The sequence below is a fragment of the Pseudophryne corroboree genome, chromosome 2, assembly GCF_028390025.1.
Source record: "Pseudophryne corroboree isolate aPseCor3 chromosome 2, aPseCor3.hap2, whole genome shotgun sequence".
Lineage (NCBI taxonomy): Eukaryota > Metazoa > Chordata > Amphibia > Anura > Myobatrachidae > Pseudophryne > Pseudophryne corroboree.
The window spans coordinates 591,318,031-591,344,397 of NC_086445.1; the positions used below are offsets into that span (position 1 = coordinate 591,318,031).

Consider the following 26,367-nt stretch of genomic DNA (forward strand, 5'->3'; position numbering starts at 1 on the left):
TATATTTCAAGGACGGCTGGAGTCAGAAAATCTGACTCGCTGTTTATACTGTATGCACCCAACAAGCTGGGTGCTCCTGCTTCTAAGCAGACGATTGCTCGTTGGATTTGTAGCACAATTCAACTTGCACATTCTGTGGCAGGCCTGCCACAGTCTAAATCTGTCAAGGCCCATTCCACAAGGAAGGTGGGCTCATCCTGGGCGGCTGCCCGAGGGGTCTCGGCATTACAACTCTGCCGAGCAGCTACGTGGTCGGGGGAGAACACGTTTGTAAAATTCTACAAATTTGATACCCTGGCTAAAGAGGACCTGGAGTTCTCTCATTCGGTGCTGCAGAGTTATCCGCACTCTCCCGCCCGTTTGGGAGCTTTGGTATAATCCCCATGGTCCTGACGGAGTCCCCAGCATCCACTAGGACGTTAGAGAAAATAAGATTTTACTTACCGATAAATCTATTTCTCGTAGTCCGTAGTGGATGCTGGGCGCCCATCCCAAGTGCGGATTGTCTGCAATACTTGTACATAGTTATTGTTACAAAGAAATCGGGTTGTTATTGTTGTGAGCCGTCTGTTCAGAGGCTCCTACGTTGTCATACTGTTAACTGGGTTCAGATCACAAGTTGTACGGTGTGATTGGTGTGGCTGGTATGAGTCTTACCCGGGATTCAAAATCCTTCCTTATTGTGTACGCTCGTCCGGGCACAGTATCCTAACTGAGGCTTGGAGGAGGGTCATGGGGGGAGGAACCAGTGCACACCACCTGATCCTAAAGCTTTATTTTTGTGCCCTGTCTCCTGCGGAGCCGCTAATCCCCATGGTCCTGACGGAGTCCCCAGCATCCACTACGGACTACGAGAAATAGATTTATCGGTAAGTAAAATCTTATTTTCTCTGACGTTCTAAGTGGATGCTGGGACTCCGTAAGGACCATGGGGAATAGCGGCTCCGCAGGAGACTGGGCACAACTAAAGAAAGCTTTAGGACTACCTGGTGTGCACTGGCTCCTCCCCCTATGACCCTTCTCCAGACCTCAGTTAGAATCTTGTGCCCGGCTGAGCTGGATGCACACTAGGGGCTCTCCTGAGCTCCTAGAAAATAAAGTATAATTTTAGGTTTTTTATTTTCAGTGAGATCTGCTGGCAACAGACTCACTGCAGCGAGGGACTAAGGGGAGAAGAATCGAACCTACCTGCTTGCAGCTAGCTTGGGCTTCTTAGGCTACTGGACACCATTAGCTCCAGAGGGATCGAACACAGGGCCCGACCTCGATCGTCCGGAGCCGCGCCGCCGTCCCCCTTACAGAGCCAGAAGCAAGAAGAGATCCTGAAAATCGGCGGCAGAAGACTTCGGTCTTCAACAAGGTAGCGCACAGCACTGCAGCTGTGCGCCATTGCTCCTCATGCACACCTCACACTCCGGTCACTGATGGGTGCAGGGCTTCGGGGGGGGGGCGCCCTGAGCAGCAATATTAACACCTTGGCTGGCATAAAAAATCACAATATATAGTCCCAGAGGCTATATATGTGAAAATTACCCCTGCCAGAGATCCAGAAAAAAGCGGGAGAAGCCCGCCGAAAAAGGGGCGGGGCTATCTCCCTCAGCACACTGGCGCCATTTTTCCCTCACAGCTCCGCTGGAAGGATCGCTCCCAGGCTCTCCCCTGCAGTTTCAAGCTACAAAAGGGTAAAAAAGAGAGGGGGGGCACTAAATTTAGGCGCAGTAGTAGATATATAAGCAGCTATAAGGGAAAAACACTCAGTTATAGTGTTCATCCCTGTGTTATATAGCGCTCTGGTGTGTGCTGGCATACTCTCTCTCTGTCTCCCCAAAGGGCTTTGTGGGGTCCTGTCCTCTGTCAGAGCATTCCCTGTGTGTGTGCGGTGTGTCGGTATGGCTGTGTCGACATGTTTGATGAGGAGGCTTATGTGGAGGCGGAGCAGGTGCCAATAAATGTGATGTCACCCCCTGCGGGGCCGACACCTGAGTGGATGGATTTATGGAAGGAATTACGTGAAAGTGTCAACTCCTTACATAAAAGGTTTGACGACATACCAAATATGGAACAGCCGGCTTCTCAGCCCGTGCCTGCCCAGACGTCTCAAAAGCCATCAGGGGCTCTAAAACGCCCGCTACCTCAGATGGCAGACACAGATGTCGACACGGATACTGACTTCAGTGTCGACGACGATGAGACTAATGTAACTTCCAATAGGGCCACACGTTACATGATTGAGGCTATGAAAAATGTGTTGCACATTTCTGATATTACCCCAGCTACCACAAAAAAGGGTATTATGTTTGGGGAGAAAAAACTACCAGTGGTTTTTCCCCCATCTGAGGAATTAAATGAAGTGTGTGAAGAAGCGTGGGTTTCCCCCGATAAGAAACTGGTAATTTCTAAAAGGTTACTAATGACGTACCCTTTCCCGCCAGAGGATAGGTCACGTTGGGAAACATCCCCTAGGGTGGATAAAGAGCTCACGCTTGTCAAAGAAGGTGGCACTACCGTCTCCGGATACGGCCGCACTAAAGGAGCCTGCTGATAGGAAACAGGAGGCTATCCTGAAGTCTATATATACACACACAGGTATTATACTGAGACCAGCTATTGCTTCAGCATGGATGTGCAGTGCTGCAGCTGCGTGGTCAGATTCCCTGTCGGAAAATATTGATACCCTAGACAGGGACACTATATTGCTAACCATAGAGCATATAAAAGACGCAGTCTTATACATGAGAGATGCACAGAGGGATATTTGCCGGCTGGCATCTAAAATAAGTGCAATGTCCATTTCTGCCAGGAGAGGGTTATGGACTCGGCAGTGGACAGGTGATGCAGATTCTAAAAGGCACATGGAAGTTTTGCCAAATAAAGGTGAGGAGTTGTTTGGGGATGGTCTCTCGGACCTCGTTTCCACAGCAACAGCTGGGAAGTCAGCATTTTTACCCCATGTTCCCTCACAGCCAAAGAAAGCACCGTATTATCAGGTACAGTCCTTTCCACCCCATAAGGGCAAGCGGGTTAAAGGCGCGTCCTTTCTGCCCAGAGGCAGAGTGAAAAAGCTGCAGCAGACGGCCAGTTCCCAGGAGCAAAAGCCCTCCCCCGCTTCCTCTAAGTCCACCGCATGACGCTGGGGCTCCACAGGCGGAGCCAGGTACGGTGGGGGCCCGTCTCAGAAACTTCAGCAATCAGTGGGTTCGCTCACGGGTGGATTCCTGGATCCTTCAAGTAGTATCTCAGGGGTACAAGCTGGAATTCGAGACGCCCCCCCCCCCCCCGCCGTTTCCTCAAATCTGCCTTGCCAACAACTCCCTCAGGCAGGGAGGCTGTGTTAGAGGCAATACACAAGCTGTATTCCCAGCAGGTGATAGTCAAAGTGCCCCTCCTTCAACAAGAACGGGGTTACTATTCCACAATGTTTGTGGTACCGAAACCGGACTGTTCGGTGAGACCCATTTTAAATCTGAAATCCTTGAACACATATATAAAAAAATTCAAGTTCAAGATGGAATCGCTCAAGGCGGTTATTGCAAGCCTGGACGAGGGGGATTACATAGTATCACTGGACATCAAGGATGCTTACCTGCATGTCCCCATTTACCATCCTCACCAGGAGTACCTCAGATTTGTGGTACAGGATTGTCATTACCAATTCCAGACGTTGCCGTTCGGTCTGTCCACGGCACAGAGGGTATTTACCAAGGTAATGGCCGAAATGATGATACTCCTTCGAAAAAAGTTTTTTTTAATTATCCCGTACTTGGACAATCTCCTGATAAAGGCGAGGTCCAGGGAGCAGTTGTTGGTCGGGGTAGCACTATCTCAGGAGGTGCTACAACAGCACGGTTGGATTCTAAATATTCCAAAGTCACAGCTGGTCCCTACGACACGTCTACTGTTCCTGGGGATGATTCTGGACACAGAACAGAAAAAAGTGTTTCTCCCGGAGGAGAAAGCAAAGGAGCTGTCATCTCTAGTCAGAGGCCTCCTGAAACCAAGACAGGTGTCAGTGCATCAGTGCACGCGAGTCCTGGGAAAGATGGTAGCTTCATACGAAGCAATTCCATTCGGCAGGTTCCATGCAAGAACTTTTCAGTGGGACCTGTTGGACAAGTGGTCCGGATCGCATCTTCAGATGCATCGGCGGATAACCCTGTCTCCAAGGACCAGGGTGTCTCTGCTGTGGTGGCTGCAGAGTGCTCATCTTCAAGAGGGCCGCAGATTCGGCATTCAGGACTGGGTCCTGGTGACCACGGATGCCAGCCTGCGAGGCTGGGGGGCAGTCACACAGAGAAGAAATTTCCAGGGACTATGGTCAAACCAGGAGATTTCACTACACATAAATATTCTGGAACTAAGGGCCATTTACAATGCCCTAAGTCAAGCAAGACCCCTGCTTCTAAACCAGCCGGTACTGATTCAATCAGACAACATCACGGCGGTCGCCCATGTAAACCGACAGGGCGGCACAAGAAGCAGGATGGCGATGGCAGAAGCCACAAGGATTCTCCGATGGGCGGAAAATCACGTGTTAGCACTGTCAGCAGTGTTCATTCCGGGAGTGGACAACTGGGAAGCAGACTTCCTCAGCAGGCACGACCTCCACCCGGGAGAGTGGGGACTTCATCCAGAAGTCTTCCAAATGATTGTAAATCGTTGGGAAAAGCCACAGGTGGACATGATGGCGTCCCGCCTCAACAAAAAGCTAAAAAGATACTGCGCCAGGTCAAGGGACCCTCAGGCGATAGCTGTGGACGCACTAGTGACACCGTGGGTTTACCAGTCGGTTTATGTGTTCCCTCCTCTGCCTCTCATACCCAAGGTACTGAGAATAATACGAAGAAGAGGAGTAAAAACTATACTCGTGGTTCCGGATTGGCCAAGAAGAGCTTGGTACCCAGAACTTCAAGAGATGGTCTCAGAGGACCCATAGCCTCTGCCGCTCAGACAGGACCTGCTGCAGCATGGGCCCTGTCTGTTCAAAGACTTACCGCGGCTGCGTTTGACGGTATGGCTGTTGAACACCGGATCCTAAAAGAAAAGGGCATTCCGGAGGAAGTCATTCCTGCGCTGATTAAAGCCAGGAAAGATGTAACTGCAAATCATTATCACCTTATATGGCGAAAATATGTTGCGTGGTGTGAGGCCAGGAAGGCCCCAACGGAGGAATTTCAGCTGGGTCGATTTCTGCACTTCCTACAGTCAGGGGTGACTATGGGCCTAAAATTGGGTTCCATTAAGGTCCAGATTTCGGCTCTGTCGATTTTCTTCCAGAAAGAACTGGCTTCACTGCCTGAAGTTCAGACATTTGTTAAGGAAGTGCTGCATATTCAGCCCCCTTTTGTGCCTCCAGTGGCACCTTGGGATCTCAACGTGGTGTTGGGTTTCCTAAAGTCACATTGGTTTGAGCCACTTAAAACCGTGGATTTGAAATATCTCACGTGGAAAGTGGTCATGCTGTTGGCCTTGGCTTCGGCCAGGCGTGTGTCAGAATTGGCGGCTTTGTCATGTAAAAGCCCTTATCTGATTTTCCATATGGATAGGGCGGAATTGAGGACTCGTCCCCAGTTTCTCCCTAAGGTGGTATCAGCCTTTCACTTGAACCAACCTATTGTGGTGCCTGCGGCTACTAGGGACTTGGAGGTTTCCAAGTTACTGGATGTAGTCAGGGCCTTGAAAATATATGTTTCCAGGACGGCTGGAGTCAGGAAAACTGACTCGCTATTTATCCTGGATGCACCCAACAAGATGGGTGCTCCTGCTTCGAAGCAGACTATTGCTCGCTGGATCTGTAGCACAATTCAGCTTGCGCATTCTGCGGCTGGACTGCCGCATCCTAAATCTGTAAAAGCCCATTCCACGAGGAAGGTGGGCTCTTCTTGGGCGGCTGCCCGAGGGGTCTCGGCTTTACAACTTTGCCGAGCGGCTACTTGGTCAGGGTCTAACACTTTTGCAAAATTCTACGAATTTGATACCCTGGCTGAGGAGGACCTTGAGTTTGCTCATTCGGTGCTGCAGAGTCATCCGCACTCTCCCGCCCGTTTGGGAGCTTTGGTTTAATCCCCATGGTTCTTACGGAGTCCCAGCATCCACTTAGGACGTCAGAGAAAATAAGATTTTACTCACCGGTAAATCTATTTCTCGTAGTCCGTAGTGGATGCTGGGCGCCCATCCCAAGTGCGGATTGTCTGCAATGCTTGTATATAGTTATTGTTAAACTAAAGGGTTATTGTTGAGCCATCTGTTGAGAGGCTCAGTTATTTTTTCATACTGTTAACTGGGTATAGTATCACGAGTTATACGGTGTGATTGGTGTGGCTGGTATGAGTCTTACCCGGGATTCAAAATCCTTCCTTATTGTGTCAGCTCTTCCGGGCACAGTATCCTAACTGAGGTCTGGAGGAGGGTCATAGGGGGAGGAGCCAGTGCACACCAGGTAGTCCTAAAGCTTTCTTTAGTTGTGCCCAGTCTCCTGCGGAGCCGCTATTCCCCATGGTCCTTACGGAGTCCCAGTATCCACTACGGACTACGAGAAATAGATTTACCTGTGAGTAAAATCTTATTTTTAGACAACAGTTAACAAAAAGGTGATTCTCCCTGCACCTGGGACGGCTTCACTAAAGGAGCCGGCAGACCGTAAGTTAGAGACTACGTTGAAATCTATTTATGTAACCAATGGGACACTGCTCAGGCCTACCATTGCCTGTGCATGGATGACTAGTGCTATTGAAAAGTGGTCAGAAAACTTGTCATCTGACATTGACACGATAGAGACGAGATACTCCTAACGTTAGGTCATATCAAGGACGCTGCTGCGTACATGCTGGAAGCCATGAAAGATATTGGTCTCTTGGGATCAAGAGCCGATACCATGGCGATTTCAACACGTAGGGTGTTGTGGATTCGCCAATGGAATGCAGACGCAGCTTCCAAAAGGAATATGGAGACTCTCCCGTATAAGGGCGAAGCCTTGTTTGGAGATGGGCTGGATACCTTAGTTTCTGCGGCGTCTGCAGGTAAGTCGACATTTTTGCCTAATGCTCCTGCGCCGGCGAAAAAGACGCATCACTCTCAGATGCAGTCCTTTCGGCCCAATAAATATAAAAAGGGAAAAGGTTCCCCTTTCTTTGCAGGTAAATGAAGGGGAAAAGGTAAAAAGTCCACAGCGTCTCCAGGATCGCAGGAGCAGAAATCAACCTCTTCTTCTGCCAAATCTTCAGTATGACGCTGGGGCTCCTTTGCGGGAGTCCGCTCAGGTGGGGGCACGTCTAAAACTCTTCAGTCAGATTTGGTTTCAATCTGGCCTTGACCCGTGGGTCTTACAAATAGTGTCCCTGGGATACAAGCTGGAGTTTCAAGGCATTCCCCTATGCCGATTTTTCAGATCGCCCTTACCAGCTTCTGCTCCAGACAGGGAAGTGGTATCAGCAGCAATACAAAAATTGTGTCAGGATCAAGTGATTGTCCTGGTTCCCTTGTCGCAACAAGGAGAAGGATTTTATTCAAGCTTTTTCATAGTTCTGAAGCCGGACGGCTCGGTCAGACCGATTCTAAACCTGAAAACACTGAATCTCTACCTGCAAAGGTTCAAATTCAAGATGGAATCTCTGAGGGCAGTGATTTCCAGTCTGGAGAAGAAGGACTTCCTTGTGTCAGTTGACATAAAAGATGCCTACTTACATGTTCCTATCTATCCTCCACATCAAGCTTATCTGAGATACGCAGTGCAGGATTGTCATTACCAATTTCAAACGTTGCCGTTCGGGCTCTCTTCGGTACCGAGGGTGTTTTACCAAGGTGATGGCGGAGATGATGGTCCTCCTTCAAAGGCAAGGAGTCAACATAATTCCTTACCTGGACGATCTCCTGGTAAAGGCGAGGCCCAGGGAAAGGTTGGTGCAGAGCATTGCACTCTCCGTGACAGTACTTCAACATCACGGTTGGATCATAAATTTTCCAAAGTCACAGTTGGAACCGATGACAAGATTATCGTTTCTGGGGATGATACTGGACACAGAAGTACAGATGGTATTTCTTCCAGTAGAAAAGGCTCTGGAAATCCAGAGAATGGTCAAACAAATTCTAAAACCAACAAAATTGTTGATTCATCAATGCATATGTTTGTTGGGGAAGATGGTAGCGGCCTACGAGGCCCTACAGTTCGGCCGATTCCATGCCAGAGTATTCCAGTGGGACCTATTGGACAAGTGGTCCGGAGCCCATCTACACATGAATCAGAGGATAATCCTGTCATCCAAAGCCAGAATTTCGCTCCTGTGGTGGCTACACAGTTCTCACCTCCTAGAGGGACGCATGTTCGGGATTCAGGACTGGGTCCTGGTAACCACGGATGCAAGTCTCCGAGGCTGGGGAGCAGTCACACAGGGGGAAAGCTTCCAAGGAAGATGGTCAAGTCAAGAAACCTGTCTTCACATAAACGTTTTGGAGTTTAGAGCCATTTACAATGGCCTTCTACAAGCTGTGCATCTTCTTCAAGATCAACCCATACAGATCCAGTCAGACAATGTAGCAGCAGTGGCGTACATAAACCGTCATGGCGGAACAAAATGCAGAGCGGCAATGACAGAGTTGACAAAGATCATCCTCTGGGCAGAAAGACATGCAAGAGCTCTGTCGGCAATTTTCATCCCGGGAGTGGGCAACTGGGAAGCGGACTTCCTCAGCAGACACGATCTCCACCCAAGAGTATGGGGCCTCCACCAATAAGTCTTCGCAGAGGTGACAGGTCTTTGGGGAGTTCCTCAAGTAGACATGATGGCATCTGGTTTCAACAAGAAGCTTCAGAGATATTGTTCCCGGTCGAGAGACCTTCAAGCAATAGCAGTGGATGCATTAGTGACCCAGTGGGTGTTTCGGTTAGTGTATGTCTTCCCTCCACTTCCACTAATACCAAAAGTTCTCAAGGATCATAAGAAGAACAGGGGTTCGAGCAATGTTCATTGTCCTAGACTGGCCAAGGAGTGCTTGGTCTCCAGATCTTCAGGAGTTGCTCATAGAAGATCCTCGGCCTCTTCCTCTTCGAGAGGACCTACTACAGCAGGGGCCGTGTGTGTATCAAGATTTACCACGTCTACGTTTGACGGCATGGCTGTTGAATTTCGGATCCTAGCCCGAAAGGGTATTCCCAAAGAAGTAATTCCCACTCTTGTTCAGGCCAGGAAAGGAGTAACATCTAGACATTACCACCGTATTTGGAGAAAATATGTGTCTTGGTGTGAAACCAAGAAGGCTCCAATGGAAGAATTTCAGTTAGGACGTTTTCTCCATTTTCTTCAGACGTGTGTGGATGCTGGCTTAAGATTGGGTTCAATCAAGGTCCAAATTTCGGCCTTGTCCGTTTTCTTTCAGAAACAATTAGCCGCCCTTCCGAAAGTTCAGACGTTTGGGAAAGGGGTTCTGCACATCCAACCTCCATTTGTGCCTCCTATGGCACCGTGGGATCTTAACGTGGTGTTGCTGTTCCTTCAGTCAGGTTGGTTTGAACCTCTCCAGGAGGTGGAGTTAAAGTTTCTCACTTGGAAAGTGGTCATGCTGTTGGCCTTTGCATCCGCAAGGAGGCTGTCTGAATTGGGGGCCTTGTCGCACAAGAGGCTTTATTTGATCTTCCATGAAGATTGGGCTGAACTAAGAACTCGTCGGCAATTTCTTCCAAAGGTGGTTTCTTCTTTCCATGTGAGCCAACCTATTGTGGTGCCAGTGGCTTCTGACACCTTTGCTGCTTCAAAGTCTCTGGATGTGGTCAGAGCGTTGAAAATTTATGTCACGAGAACAGCTCGGATAAGGAAAACAGAGGCAATGTTTGTCCTGTATGATCTCAACAAGATTTGATGCCCTGCTTCTAAGCAGACGATTGTGCGCTGGATCAGAGGTACGATTCAGCACGCTCATTCCACGGCAGGATTGCCGATACCGAATTCGGTGAATGCCCATTCTACAAAGAAGGTGGGCTCGTCCTGGGCGGCTGCCCAGGGGGTTTCGGCATTACAGCTTTGCCGAGCAGCTACTTGGTCAGGGACAAACACGTTTGCTAAGTTTTACAAGTTTGACACCTTGGCCGCTGATGACCTAAAGTTTGGTCAATCGGTTCTGCAGGGTCATCCGCACTCTCCCGCCCGTACTTGAGCTTTGGTATAACCCCATGGTACTGAAGTGGACCTCAGCATCCTCTAGGACGTATGAGAAAACAGGATTTTAATACGTACCGGTAAATCCTTTTCTCCTAGTCCGTAGAGGATGCTGGGCACCCAGCCCATTGCGTACTTACCTGCAGTAGTTATTTTGTTATGGTTTTACACAGGTGTTGTTTTCAGCACGTTGCTGCAATGGTCATGCTCGTTGGCATGTGTTATGTTGAATGCCATGTTGTGCGGCATGGTTGAAGTGTGAGCTGGTATGAATTTCACCATTAACTTAAAAGTAAATCCTTTTCTCGAATTGTCCGTCTCCTTGGGCACAGTTCCTATACTGAGGTCTGGAGGAGGGGCATAGAGGTAGGAGCCAGTTTACACTCTGAAAAAAGTCTTAAAGTGCCCATGGCTCCTGCCGAACAGTCTATACCCCATGGTACTGAAGTGAACCCCAACATCCTCTACTGACTAGGAGAAAAGGATTTACCGGTAGATATTAAAATCCTATTTTCTTCCAGATATATTTTAATATCAACGAGTGATTTCGACCAATAACCTTCTGAGGAACAATATATGGGATTGCTCAAAAAAGGTATATTAGTCGTGGCAGAATCGACATTTTGAAAGCAGCAATTCTGCCCAACCAAGAAATCTCCACGCTAAACCACGATTTAAATAAAGAATCTATCTGGGATAGCATTGGATTGTAGTTAATGTCCGTCACTTTAGATAAGGAATTAGGGATATTAATACCAAGAGATATAAGAAAGTCCTTCTTCCAGTTATATTGATAGTTCTGTTTAAATGAAGAGAGCTTATCTAAATTCAAATTAAATGGTAATGCTTCCGATTTGGACTTATTCAGTTTATAATATGACGCTGCGCTTAAGCGGCCAATAATCTCATGGAGAACCGGTAATGTAGCCACTGGTTTTGTAATGAACAGGAGTATGTTGTCGGCAAATAAACTAATCTTATGGAGAGATGACCTTACTTTTATACCTGGGAAGGCTGAATCCTAACGTATCGCTATTGCATGGGGTTCTGTTGCCAGTACATATATAAGGGGAGACAGGGGGCATCCCTGTCTGGTTCCATTAGATATTTTAAAAGTAGAAGAAGAGAAACTGTTACTGAATACTACCGCTGTCTGAAAACTATATAGTGCTGAGATAGACAACAAAATGGAACCCTTTAAACCAAATTTTGACAGGGTCTCATTGAGAAAGCCCCAGTGCAGCCTGTTGAACGCTTTCTCAGCGTCTAGGAAAAGGAAAATTGCCCCCTCACCCATATTCAAGATATATTCAGCAAGGTCAAAAACTCTTCTGGTATTGTCTGTAGACTGTCGCCCTTTTACAAAACCTACCTGGTCCGGATGAATGAAAGTACGGATAAGGGGAGAAAGCCTATTTGTAATAAGTTTGGAAACTTTTTTTTAGGTCAGTGTTAAGCAATGCTATCTGTCTATAATTCTGACGTAAAAATGGATCTTGTCCTTGTTTGTGAATCGTAATAATGTGGACTTGTAACATTTCCTCTGGGAGAGAACCACTCTCAGTGGCATAGTTATATAAAGTAGAGTGGGTCAGGACGAGGTCCAACGCATATTTCTCATACGTCTTAGAGGATGCTGGCGTCACAGAACCATGGGGTATAGATGGGATCCGCAGGAGACATGGGCACTTTAAGACTTTAAATGGGTGTGAACTGGCTCCTCCCTCTATGCCCCTCCTCCAGACTCCAGTTTTAGAATTGTGCCCAGGCAGACTGGATGCACTCTTATGCACATATGTACGAGATACAATGGATGTCTTGGATTCCAAGAAAACCCTAGAGGTGCTTCCTTTCAAGGGAGACATTCTCTTTGGAGAAGACCTCAATAAGATTGTGGCCAGATCTGGCTACTGCTAAAACGGCCTACCTACCTAGTACGGCTCCTTCCTCTCAGAAGGCTAAAAGTACTTTCCCTCGGCCCTTTCGTACTCCAGGTAAAGCAAAAGGTAAGGCGTACCCGAAGCAAGCTCGTGCTTCCAGGCCTGCCAAGCCCAGACCTACGTGTGCCTGGGCCGCCCATCAGCCAGCTTCCAAAACTGACAAGCCGACCGCATGACGGGGCGGGCCTCCCTCTGGGGGATCCCAGGGTGGGGGCCGACTTCTAGGTTTTACCCAGGTATAGTTAAAGACCACTTCGGATACCTGGGTAAGGGAAGTCGTTGCTTGAGGTTACGCCATACCCTTCAAGAATCTTCCCCCTTATCGATTTTGCCTGACAGATGTGCCTCTGGATCCGGCAAAAGCAAACACGTTCCACTCGGTGGTACATTCCCTCCTGTCCACAGGAGTGGTGGTACAGGTGCCTCTGACTCAGAGGGGCAAGGGGTTCTATTCACCGCTGTTTCTAGTCCAGAAACCGAACAGGTCCTCGCGGCCCATTCTCAATTTGAAGTCCTTGAACAAGCATGTGCGGATCCCCAAGTTCCGTATGGAAAAGCTGTGCTCTATTGTTCTGGCCTTGGAGCCTGGGGACTATATGGTCTCCCTGGACATACAGGATGCCTACCTATATATTCCTATTGCGGTATCTCATCAGCAGTACCTGCGGTTTGCGGTGGGAAACCTTCATTACCAATTGCGGGCGTTACCCTTTGGTTTGACAACGGCTCCCTGAGTTTTCCCCAAAGTAATGGCGATTATGACGCCTACACTCCGCCGTCAAGGGGTCAGGATACTACCATACCTAGACGATTTGTTGATCCTGGCGAGTTCCCCAGAAATTCTCCTGTGTCATCTCGATCTGAAGGTCCAGTGCATGACAGCCCACGGGTGGCTGATCAACTGGAAGAAATCCTCCCTGATTCCGGCTCGGAGCGTGGTACAACTGGGAGCGTTGTTGGACACTCACAACCAGCGGTTGTTCTTGTCTCAGGAAAAAGTCCTGAAACTTTAGGGCATTATCCGATGCTTCCTATCCCGTCCGCAAGTGTCGATTCATTCGGCAACGCAAGTGCTAGGTCTCATGGTGTCTGCTTTCAACATGGTGGATTACGCTCCATTCCATTCTCGCCCTCTACAGAAGTTGATTTTGTCCAAGTGGGACGGCCTGCTTCACCGGATCAGATCTCACATGATCTCCCTATTTCCGGAGGTCCGCCTGTCACTGAGCTGGTGGCTTCAGGACCAACAATTGAGCAGGAGTTGTCCCTTCTGGATATCCAACTGGGTTCTGCTGACGACGGATGCCAGTCTGAGAGGTTGGGGCGCGGTGTTGGAGCAACACTCTCTTCATGGTCGGTGGACCGAGGAGGAGTTGCTACTCCCGATAAACATTCTGGAACTGTGGGCAGTGTTCAATGCGTTGACAATTGCCCAGCATCTGATACAGAACAGACCTGTTGACGTACAATCGGACAACGCCACAACTGTGGCGTATATCAATCATCAGGGCAGCACTTGAAGCCGCATGGCAATGAGGGAAGTATCAAGGATTCTTCAGTGGGCAGAATGCCATCTGCCGGCCATATCCGCAGTTTTCATCCCGTGCGTTCTGAACTGGGAGGCGGACTATTTCAGTCGTAAGGACGTGCACGCCGGAGAATGGAGCCTACATCCAGAGGTGTTCCAACTTCTCATGGACAAGTGGGGCCTCCCAGATGTGGGCCTGATGGCGTCTCGACACAATCACAAGGTTTCGGTCTTCAGAGCAAGGACAAGGGATCCTCAAGCAGCGTTTGTGGATGCTCTGTCATTCCCGTGGAACTTTCGGCTGCCGTATGTGTTCCCTCCGGTGTCGCTCCTGCCCAGAGTAATACGGAAATTCGAGCAAGAAGGAAGAAACCTTCTTCTAGTCGCTCCAGCGTAGCCCAGACGGCACTGGTTCTCCTATCTACAGGTCCTCGCTCTGGATCGTGCCCTTATACTTCCACAACGACCAGACCTACTCGTTCAGGGCCCGTGTGTTTACCAGGATTTGGCCCGGCTGGCTTTGACGACATGGTTCTTGAAGCTTCCGTCCTGAGGGCCAAGGGTTTTTCTGAGGCGGTCGTTCAAACTATGTTAAAGGCCCGTAAGCTGGCTTTTGCTCGGATATACCATAGGGTCTGGAATGCTTACTTTACTTGGTGTGCATCTCACAATCATGACGTTTTCAAGTTTAGTACGGCCAAACTTTTGGCCTTTCTACAACAGGGCCTGGATTTGGGCCTGTGTCTGGCCTCTCTCAAGGTGCATATCTCTGCCTTGTCGGTTTGGCTTCAGAGAAAGATTGCTATCCTACCTGATGGCTATACATTCACTCAGGGTGTGTTGAGGATTCAGCCTCCTTATGTGCCACCTGTGGCCCCTTGGGATATGTCGGTGGTCTTGGAGGCCTTACAAGAGTCTCCGGTTGAGCCTCTTACCTCTGCTGACCTTAAGTGGCTTTCCCTTAACGTGTTGTTTTGGCTGGCTAACGCTTCAGCTAGAAGGGTCTCGGACTTGGGTGCCTTGTCCTATACAGTAAGTCTCCCTATTTGCTTTTTCACCGTGACTGGGCGGTGCTTCGAACACGCCCAGGTTATTTACCCAAGGTGGTGTCTTCCTTCCACCTTAACTAGGAGATTGTGGTTCCGGCCTTTAATTCTCCTGAGTTGTCTTCCAAAGAGCGATCTTTGGATGTGGTACGGGCTCTCCGTATCTATGTGAAGAGAACTTCCTCCATTAGGAAATCCGATTCTGTTTTTGTGTTGTTTGGTTTTCACAAACGTGGCTGGCCTGCTTCCAAGCAGACTTTGGCCAGATGGATTAGAATGGTGATTGCACATGCTCATGTACAGGCTGGTCATCCGGTTCCTGCTACCATCAAAGCCCATTGTACTCGGTCGGTTGGACCTTCTTGGGAGGCCCACCGGTGTGCGACCCTTGAACAATTGTGCAAGGCAGCTACGTTGTTTCTCAGGGATCACGTTTATAAGGTTCTATGCCTTCGATACTGCCGCTTCCCAGGATGCTTCCTTTGGACACCGGGTTCTTGTGCCCGCTACTGTGCGTCCCCCTCCCGTGAGGAACTGCTTTGGGACATCCCCGATGTAATTCCTTGTGGAGCCCAGTGTACCCCGCAGCAGAAAACGAGATTTATGGTAAGAACTTACCGTTGTTAAATCTCTTTCTGCGAGGTACACTGGGCTCCACAAGGCGCCCACCCTGACGCACTTAGCTTTTTTGGGTTGGTATTGGCACAGCCGCTGACACCCTCTCCTGCGGTGAGTGTGTGGTGTATTTGGCTACGATCGGTTGTCGTCTCTGGTGCCTGCTACTGCATTGGGCTGGTTAACAAAACTGAGCTCCCTGGCATGGAGGCGGGGTTATAGAGGAGGCATCGCTGTGCATCTCGGGAACAGTCAAAAGCTTTGAGCCTGTTGGTGCCTCGGATCAAGATTCTTCTCTACACCCCGATGTAATTCCTTGTGGAGCCCAGTGTACCTCGCAGAAAGATTTAACAACGGTAAGTTCTTACCATAAATCTCGTGTTAATGCACACCAATGTGTAGGGATTGACGTATCAAGATGGGAGTTAGTCTCTAGATATGCAGACAGGGCATCAGTAATGGCAGAAGACGACTCTGGAGACTGTAAGATATACTCCGGCAGTCTCCAAGGTCTAGGAGAGAACTGCGGGCGCGTGCACTTCCACGACCAGGTCACCGCCGCATGGTCTGACCAAACAACCGGGGTGATGGTTGATTGAGATGAATGTTGCAAAGACCACTTATCTACCAATATCAGGTCAATGCGGGAATACGAGTTATGGACATGGGAGAAATAAGTGTAATCTCTAACTGTAGGCGATTGTTTGCACCAAGCATCATATAGATCAAACTCTGAGCAAACAACCTAAATTAGGCTGAGACCTCGACCCTCTCAGTGGTCTATCAGAAGGGGTGGATTTGTCAAGCTTGTCATCGGGGACAACGTTGAAATCACCCATAACAATCATTTGGTCCTTCTGGACCTTTTGTTTAGGTCCAAATAGCTTACGTAAAAAAGGTATTTGATTAGTATTTGGGGCATACAGGGAGATCCAGGGTAACCTCAACATCTTCCAGTTTCCCCACCAAGATAAAATTTCTCATACGTCCTAGAGGATGCTGGGGTAACCATAAGAACCATGGGGTATAGACAGGATCCGCAGGAGACATGGGCACTTTAAGACTTTTGAATGGGTGTGAACTGGCTTCTCCCTCTATGCCCCTCCTCCAGACTCCAGTTTTAGAATTGTGCCCAGGCAGACTGGATGCACACTGAGGAGCTCTAGAGTTTTTCGGGAAAAGACTTTTGTTAGGTTTTTTTATTTTCAGGGAGACTGCTGGCAACAGTCTCCTTGCTTCGTGGGACTTAGGGGAGAGAAGTCAGACCTACTTCTAGTGAGTTTAAAGGATCTGCTTCTTGGCTACAGGACACCATTAGCTCCTGAGGGTCTGATCGCTAGGTACGCCTAGATGCTCGTTCCCAGAGCCGGCCGTCACCCCCCTTGCTGAGCCAGAAGTCAGAAGACAGGTGAGTAGAAGAAGCAAAGAAGACTTCAGTGACGGCTTCTGAGGTACCACACAGCGATCGCACGCTGCCATGCTCACACTACACAGCGGCACTCAAGGTGTGGGAGCGCGCGCCCTGGGCAGCATATAAACCTCAAAGAAGACTGGCTATAGGAGACAGAGTGCCCTGGCACTGTCCTAACCCACGCCAGTATAAATATTTATTTAAAAATAGCGGGACTGAAGCGCGCCATTACGGGGGCTGAGCTTAGCCCTCACAGCTCACAACAGCGCCATTTTCTCTAAAACAGGCTGCAGAGACACTGGTCCTTTTTCACACTGATGCATAAGTATCAGGGTGAAAAATGGGGTGGGGGCACAGTAAATTTGGTGCAATATATGTGTGTTATAAAAGCGCTGCAGGTCTGAGGCATTGTTTAGTGTTGTCAGAACCGTTGGTGAAGCGCTGGGTTGTGAGCTGGCAAACTCTGTCTCTCTGTCAGACTTTAGGTGGGTCTGTCCCCTATATGCCCAGTGTGTTTGTGAGTGGTGAATACACGTGTGTCGGCATGTCTGAGGCAGAGTGCTCTTCCCAGGAGGAGACTATATTAGGGACACATACGGCTGTGTGAGTGACCCTGTCGGCACCGCCGACTCCTGATTGGGTAAATGTGTTGAATGCTTTGAATGCAAATGTGCCTCTTATTAATAAGAGATTGGATAAATCTGAGTCTCAGAACCAGGCATGGAAGAAATCTGTGGAGGATGTGTTGTTACAAGTCCAGACCCCCTCGGGGTCAGAAAAGCGATCGTTTGCCCAGTTGGCAGACACAGATACCGACACGGACTCCGACTCCAGTGTCGACTACAGTTATACCAGATTAGATCTAAAATTGGCAAAGAGCATTCGGTACATGATTGTGGCGATAAAAGACGTATTACATATCTTGGAAGACCCTCTTGTTCCTGACAAAAGGGTCTGTATGTATAAGGGAAAGAAACCTGTGGTAATGTTTCCTCCCTCTTATGAACTGAACACTCTATTTGAAAAGGTTTGAGAAAATCCTGACAAAAAGTTTCAGATTCCCAAAAGGATTCAGGTTACGTATCCGTTTCCCTCGGGGGATAGGGAAAAGTGCTATCGAAAAATGGGCTGATAGCTTGTCTTCTGAGATAGATACCCTGGATGGGGATAGCGTTCTCTTGACACTAGGTCATATCAGGGACGCTGCAGCCTACCTAAAGGAAGCTGCGAGGGATATCGGCCTTTTGGGTTTGAAAGCCAATGCCATGGCAGTCTCAGCTATGAGAGCATTGTGCATTCAATGCTGATGCGGATTCTAAGAGAAATATGGAGTCTCTACCATATAAAGGTGGTGTCTTGTTTGGTGACGGCCTCGCTGATTTGGTATCTACGGCTACCGCGGGTAAGTCATCCTTCTTACTTTATGTTCCTGCAAAACAAAAGAAAACACACCACTATCAGATGCAGTCCTTTAGGCCCAATAAATACAAGAAAGGCCGAGGTTCTTCCTTCCTTGCTACTAGAGGAACGGGAAAAGGTAAAAGATCACCGGCAGTGGCAGGTTCCCAGGAGCAGAAGTCCTCCCGGGCTTCTGCCAAATCCACCGCATGACGCTGGGACTCCTCTGCGGGAGTCCGCACCAGTGGGGGCACGTCTCAAACTCTTCAGTCAGTTCTGGGTTCGTTCGGCCCTGGACCCATGGGTTTTGGAAATAGTGTCCCAGGGGTACAAACTAGAGTTTCAAGACGTTCCCCCTCGCCGATTTTTCAAATCGGCCTTACCAGCTTCTCTTCCGGATAGGGAGGTGGTACGCGACGCAATACAAAAGTTGTGTCAAAATAAAGTCATTATCAAGATTCCCCCGTTTCAACAGGGGGAAAGTTTTTATTCGAGCCTGTTCGTGGTCCCGAAGCCGGATTGCTCAGTCAGACCGATTCTGAACCAAAAATACCTCAATTTCTTTCTTAAAAAATTAAAATTCAAGATGGAATCTCTCCGTGCAGTGATCTCCACTCTGGAGGAGGGGGATTTTATGGTGTCGGTCGACATAAAAGATGCCTACTTGCAATTCCCCATTTATCCTCCACATCAGGCTTACCTGAGGTTTGCTGTTCAGGATTGTCATTACCAATTTCAGACGTTGCCGTTTGGTCTGTCCACGGCTCCGAGGATTTTCACCAAGGTGATGGCGGAAATGATGGTTCTCCTGCGCAAGCAGGGAATCACAATTATCCCGTACATGGACGATCTCCTCATAAAGGCGAGATCAAAGGAGCAGTTGCTGAAAAATGTTGCCTTTTCACTGACTATTCTGCAAAAACAAGGTTGGCTCCTAAATTTGCCAAAATCACAGTTGAATCCAGCGACACGCCTGTCGTTCCTGGGTATGATTCTGGATACAGAATTACAGAGATTTTTCTTCCAGTGGAAAAAGCTCTGGAAATACAGAACATGGTAAAACAGATTCTGAAACCAGCAAAGGTATCTGTTCTTCAATGCACTCTGTTGCTGGGGAAGATGGTGGCGGCCTACGAGGCCATTCGGTATGGCAGGTTCCATGCCAGGGTGTTTCAGTGGAACCTGTTGGACCAGTGGTCCGGGTCTCACCTAGACATGCACCGGAAAATAATTATATCTCCCAGGACCAGAATCTCCCTTCTGTGGTGGCTGCACCGTTCTCACCTTCTGGAGGGAGGCAGGTTCGGGATTCAGGATTGGATCCTGGTGACCACAGATGCAAGCCTCCGAGGCTGGGGAGCAGTCACACAGGGAAGAAACTTTCAGGGAAAGTGGTCAAGCAAGGAAGCTTGTCTACACATAAACATTCTGGAATTAGGGGCCATTTACAACGGCATCCTGCAAGCGGAACATCATCTTCGAGGTCTGCCTGTCTTGATTCAGTCAGACAATGTGACAGCAGTGGCGTACATAAACCGCCAGGGCGGAACAAGGAGCATTGCGGCGATGGCCGAGGCCACGAAGATTCTTCGCTGGGCGGAAAGACATGCCAGCGCTCTGTCAGCAGTCTTCATTCCAGGAGTGGACAACTGGGAAGCAGACTTCCTCAGCAGACACGATCTCCATCCAGGATAGTGGGGTCTTCATGAAGAGGTCTTTGCAGAAGTGACAAGTTGTTGGGGAGTTCCTCAAGTAGACATGATGGCGTCCCGCCTCAACAAGAAACTTCAGAGATATTGTTCCAGGTCAAGGGACCCTCAAGCGATAGCGGTGGACGCCCTAGTGACACCGTGGGTGTTTCCGTCGGTATATGTGTTCCCTCCGCTTCCACTCATTTCAAAGGTGATAAAAAATTATAAGAAGAGCAAAGGTTCAGGCGATCCTCATTGTTCCGGATTGGCCAAGAAGGGCCTGGTATCCGGATTTTCAGGAGGTGCTCATAGAAGATCCCTGGCCTCTTCCGCTTCGGGAGGACCTGTTGCAACAGGGTCCGTGCGTGTATCAGGACTTACCACGGTTGCGTTTGACTGCGTGGCTATTGAACGCCAAATCCTAGCCCGAAAGGGTATTCCCAGTGAAGTCATTCCTACACTTCTTCAGGCTAGGAAAGAAGTAACGGCAAAACATTACCACTGTATTTGGAGAAAATATGTGTCTTGGTGTGAATCCAAGAAGGCTCCTACTGAAGAATTTCACTTGGGGCGTTTGATCCATTTTTTCAAGCAGGTGTGGATGCGGGCCTAAAGTTAGGCTCCATTAAAGTACAGATTTCGGCCTTGTCGATCTTTTTTCAGAAAGAATTGGCCTCCCTTCCAGAAGTTCAGACCTTCGTGAAAGGCGTGCTACACATCCAACCTCCATTTGTGCCTCCTGTGGCACCGTGGGATCTTAATGTGGTGTTGCAGTTCCTGCAATCGCATTGGTTTGAACCTTTGCACAAGGTTGAGTTAAAATTCCTTACTTGGAAAGTAGTCATGTTATTGGCCTTGGCGTCCGCAAGGCGAGTGTCTGAGTTGGCGGTTTTGTCTCACAAAAGCCCCTATTTAATTTTCCATGCTGATAGAGCGGAGTTGAGAACTCGTCAACAATTTCTACCGAACGTGGTTTCATCTTTTCGCGTGAACCAGCCTATTGTGGTGCCAGTGGCTACTGATGCCTTGGCGGATTCAAAGTCTCTCGATGTGGTCAGAGCTTTGAAGGTCTATGTCGCCAGAACGGCTCAGATCAGGAAAACAGAGCCTCTGTTTGTCCTGTGGGCTCCCAACAAGATTGGGGCTCCTGCTTCTAAGCAGACTATTGCGCGCTGGATTTGTAATACGATTCAGCATGCTCATTCTACGGCAGGTTTGCCGTTACCGAAATCGGTGAAAGCCCATTCTACCAGAAAGGTGAGTTCATCCTGGGCGGCTGCCCGTGGAGTCTCGGCATTACAACTGTGCCGAGCTGCTACTTGGTCGGGATCAAACACCTTTGCGAAGTTTTACAAGTTTAATACCCTGGCTGAGGAGGAACTCTTGTTTGGTCAATCGGTGCTGCAGAGTCATCCGCACTCTCCCTTCCGTTCTAGAGCTTTAGTATAAATCCCCATGGTTCTTGAAGCATCCTCTAGGACGTATGAGAAAATAGGATTTTAATACTTACCGGTAAATCCTTTTCTCTTAGTCCGTAGAGTATGCTGGGCGCCCATCCCAGTGCTGGCTGTATCTGCAGTTTGGTTATTGTTACGCTCATGTTGCGTTGAGTTCAGTCAATCTGTGACTGTTGTTGGTCATGCCGTTGCATGTTGAATGCCATGTTGTACGGCGTGTTGGAGATGTGAGCTGGTATGTATCTCACCTTAGTTTAAAATAATTAAATAAATCCTTTTCCTCAAAATGTCCGTCTCCCTGGGCACAGTTCCTATAACTGGAGTCTGGAGGAGGGGCATAGAGGGAGGAGCCAGTTCACACCCATGCAAAGTCTTATAGTGTGCTCATGTCTCCTGCGGATTCCGTCTATACCCCATGGTTCTTGAAGCATCCCCAGCATCCTCTATGGTCTAAGAGAAAAGGATTTACCGGTAAGTATTAAAATCCTATTTTTACATTTAGGTATTCAATTTCCTTGTATGATATTACTGATGCTTTTTTGCTTTTGGTTACTTATCAGATATGCTTATGTATGTTTTGGTAATGCTTTTAGTATTGTGTATATATTTGTGATATTTTTTGGGAATGTTTTTCATTTTTACACATATATTCATTATGGTTATCCAGAAATCTACTTCTTGATAGTATGCTCAGCATGTTTGTGTTTGAATCATGGAGCAGAGGAGTGGCCCAATCCCACGCATGCTTGCAATGTCAGCATGATGTGATATCATCGAAATGTGCTCTCCATCTCCAGTGTTCAGATCGAGCACATACTTAAGTTTGATCATTTCCTTCTAACTGGTGTGTGATGAGTCTGAGGCATAACTTTTTTTTTTTTTTTTTTTTTTACTACAATATACTTTGGACAGTACTTGCCACACTGAAATGTTGTACATGACGCAAATTATGTATAGAGATTGCTTCTTTTTATTTACAATTTTCAAGATGTTAAAAAGCACCTGAGTGCCGACTGTATTTGTTAAATATGTATGTGCATGCCATAAGAGTGTTTGTCCTTTTGGAACAAGTATTGCTGATCGCTGGGCTAGCAAATTTCTCTCAATCACTCTTTTATATATATATATATATATATAGATATATATATATATATATATATACACACACACACACACACACACACACACACACACACTCTTTGTGTCTCTCTCTCTCTCTCTCTCTCTCTCTCTCTCTCTCTCTCTCTCTTTTTCTCTCATGTGCGGGTTTTGTCTTCTTTAATTGAGTTTGCACATGTTTTTCTTCAAATGACTACCCCTGATGAGTGTTTTTAGACATGGAAATGGTGGGTTAACTTTGATATATTTTGAAGTACATACTTACTGCTTTAAGTCCTGAAGTGCCATCCTCTGCAGATACAGGATATATGTATACATAGATATAATTTGTAAATGTGTTTTTTTTCCCCACTTCTGGACACCCCACCCTTATGTAGCAAGTACATGATCTCCTTAGTAAGCAGGGAAGGAGACTGACCAAACACTAGCAAAATCTAACAACGTAGTTTCTCTGAGAGTGTGACAAATAAGGGATGGGCCACTTCACAAGTATGAAAGAAAAGACTGTATCTAATTTGTTGTCTCTTTAGGATGAACATTCTACACGCAAAATGTGCTCCACCCTTATACATTCTCCAGCGAGAGGAGAGTACTCCGATAACGGTATTCACTTTTTACAACGAATTTTAAAGAACGAGTTTTCATCTTTATTTCACAGATTTTCATAACCCCAAATTTTACATCTTGCATGTTCTTCAACACTTTACACCAGTGGTTTCCAAACTTTCATCATTCATGGGGCCCTCAGAAGTTTTTTCACAGCACCCCTAAGCCAAGGAGGAGATTCAGTTGGCGGCAAGATTCCATCTGAAGTTCATGTGCTACAACAATGCAGGTTATCCTGCAGCAAATCCTGGGGCAGATGTATTAACCTGGAGAAGGCATAAGGAAGTGATAAACCAGTGATATGTGCAAAGTGATAAAGGCACCAGCCAATCAGCTCCAATATGTAAATTAACAGTTAGGATCTGATTGGCTTGTGCCTTTATCACCTTGTACATACCACTGGTTTATCACTTCCTTATGCCTTCTCCAGGTTAATACATCTGCCACCCTTGTCTTGTATTCTTGTATTTGCTTGCTTTCTATAAGGTGTAATAATAACATTTTGTTTGTGTTCAGATGGAAGCTTGCACTTTTACTGAATCTGTTACCAAAATGTTCTTACTGATTATTCAACAAACATGATTCAAATCCAAAAATATTACTTAACTGGTAACTGAATCTTAAGACATCCGGTATGTTGTGTTTGGTTATTACGCTTCTGAATGCTAGCCGCCATTGCTGGTTTTGCCTATCACTTAAAACAGAATAGGAGGAAAGAAAGGCCTGAAGATGGGAGAAATGAGGCAGGTGGGTTGTAGGATTAGATGGGAGAAAGAGGAGGAGCAACAAGACAGGACATTGGTAGCCATGTACACAAGGGGGGTGGGGGGTAGAGAGGCACATATGGGGAGGCAGAGACCGGAGAGATAACAAAAGATGGTGAGAAATGTAGAGAGTTGGAGAAGGATGAGACAAACATGGGGTAGGGGAGTAATGGAGTCGGGTTTGGGAGAGTAGGAAAGAACTACAGCTACACTACTTGCATAAATCTATATGTGCAGTGCAGCCTGTTTCTGGAACCTGCACATACAGAGAAGGCAGATAATTGGGGAGATGTGGACTTATGGTTGAGGCTGTACACAGTGTAGTAGCAGCCTGTGTAAATGGGTATGCCTCCCTAAAGCCAAACGATGTGTAGCCGACGGGCGACAGGACCCTGGCATCCACTGTTGCTGATGCAGTGGGGCGACAGGATGCTTGCATCATTAACGATGTCTTCAGGTTGACCCTGCAGCAGGGCCAACCAGAAGACCTTGCTAACGACCACAGTAGCGCAAATCGACCTACACACTGCCGGATTTGTCATTCCGCTTTGCCCAGAAGCCACGAATCGGGATGATATCTGTGTAGTGCGTACCCTGCATAAGTCTGCTGGCAGTGCACGACTGAATTTTTAAAGTTGTCAGACCAAATCATTTGATCTAGAACCACACAAACCCCTGTGCACACAGTTTGGGAACCACTGTGTTACACAATGCTTATTCTTTTTCAATTAATGAATAGGATGCCTTTCTAAAGCATTTTCACTGTATTTATTTGTACTGTTATTAATCAGGTATAGCTTTGCATCATTGTTATTTGCATATTTCTCTATCGTCCTAAGTGGATGCTGGGGTTCCTGAAAGGACCATGGGGGATAGCGGCTCCGCAGGAGACAGGGCACAAAAAAGTAAAGCTTTACTAGGTCAGGTGGTGTGCACTGGCTCCTCCCCCTATGACCCTCCTCCAGACTCCAGTTAGATTTTGTGCCCGAACGAGAAGGGTGCAATCTAGGTGGCTCTCCTAAAGAGCTGCTTAGAGAAAGTTTAGTTTAGGTTTTTTTCTTTACAGTGAGTCCTGCTGGCAACAGGATCACTGCAACGTGGGACTTAGGGGGAAAGTAGTAAACTCACCTGCATGCAGAGTGGATTTGCTGCTTGGCTACTGGACACCATTAGCTCCAGAGGGATCGAACACAGGCCCAGCCGTGGAGTCCGGTCCCGGAGCCGCGCCGCCGACCCCCTTGCAGATGCTGAAGCGTGAAGAGGTCCGGAAACCGGCGGCTGAAGACTCCTCAGTCTTCATAAGGTAGCGCACAGCACTGCAGCTGTGCGCCATTTTCCTCTCAGCACACTTCACTGGGCAGTCACTGAGGGTGCAGAGCGCTGGGGGGGGGCGCTCTGAGAGGCAAATATAAACCTTATACAAGGCTAAAAATACCTCACATATAGCCCATAGGGGCTATATGGAGATATTTAACCCCTGCCTGACTGGAAAAATAGCGGGAGAAGAACCCGCCGAAAAAGGGGCGGGGCCTATCTCCTCAGCACACGGCGCCATTTTCTGTCACAGCTCCGCTGGTCAGAACGGCTCCCAGGTCTCTCCCCTGCACTGCACTACAGAAACAGGGTAAAACAGAGAGGGGGGGCACATTAATGGCTATATATATATATATTAAAGCAGCTATAAGGGAGCACTTAATATAAGGATATCCCTTGTATATATAGCGCTTTGTGGTGTGTGCTGGCAGACTCTCCCTCTGTCTCCCCAAAAGGGCTAGTGGGTCCTGTCTTCATTAGAGCATTCCCTGTGAGTTTGCGGTGTGTGTCGGTACGTGGTGTCGACATGTATGAGGACGATATTGGTGTGGAGGCGGAGCAATTGCCAAATATGCAGATGTCACCCCCCAGGGGGTCGACACCAGAATGGATGCCTTTATTTGTGGAATTACGTGATGGTTTATCTTCCCTTAAACAGTCAGTTGAGGACATGAGGCGGCCGGACAATCAATTAATGCCTGTCCAGGCGCCTCAAACACCGTCAGGGGCTGTAAAACGCCCTTTGCCTCAGTCGGTCGACACAGACCCAGACACGGGCACTGATTCCAGTGACGACGGTAGAAATTCAAACGTATTTTCCAGTAGGGCCACACGTTATATGATTTTGGCAATGAAGGAGACGTTACATTTAGCTGATACTACAGATACCGTAAAACAGGGTATTATGTATGGTGTGAAAAAACTACAAACAGTTTTTCCTGAATCAGAAGAATTAAATGACGTGTGTGATGAAGCGTGGGTTGCTCCTGATAAAAAGTTGATAATTTCAAAAAAGTTATTGGCATTATACCCTTTCCCGCCAGAGGTTAGGGCGCGCTGGGAAACACCCCCTAAGGTGGACAAGGCGCTCACACGCTTATCCAAACAAGTGGCGTTACCCTCTCCTGAGACGGCCGCACTTAAGGATCCATCAGATAGAAAGATGGAAGTTATTCAAAAGAATATATACACACATGCAGGTGTTATACTACGACCAGCTATAGCAACTGCCTGGATGTGCAGTGCTGGAGTAGTTTGGTCAGAATCCCTGATTGAAAATATTGATACCCTAGATAGGGACAATGTTTTACTGTCGTTAGAACAAATAAAGGAT

General features: G+C 47.8%; 1 protein-coding gene across 4 annotated transcripts in view; it reads left to right on the forward strand.

The window, feature by feature from the left end:
- The window catches only part of LOC135037868 (uncharacterized), a 444,500-nt gene that overhangs the window by 281,062 nt on the left and 137,071 nt on the right, over positions 1-26,367 (forward strand). For all 4 annotated transcript variants that reach the window (XM_063954589.1, XM_063954587.1, XM_063954588.1 and 1 more), the window contains one exon: positions 22,881-22,953. In XM_063954589.1, coding sequence (XP_063810659.1) covers positions 22,881-22,953 — 73 coding nt within the window. The remainder of the gene's footprint in view (positions 1-22,880; positions 22,954-26,367) is intronic.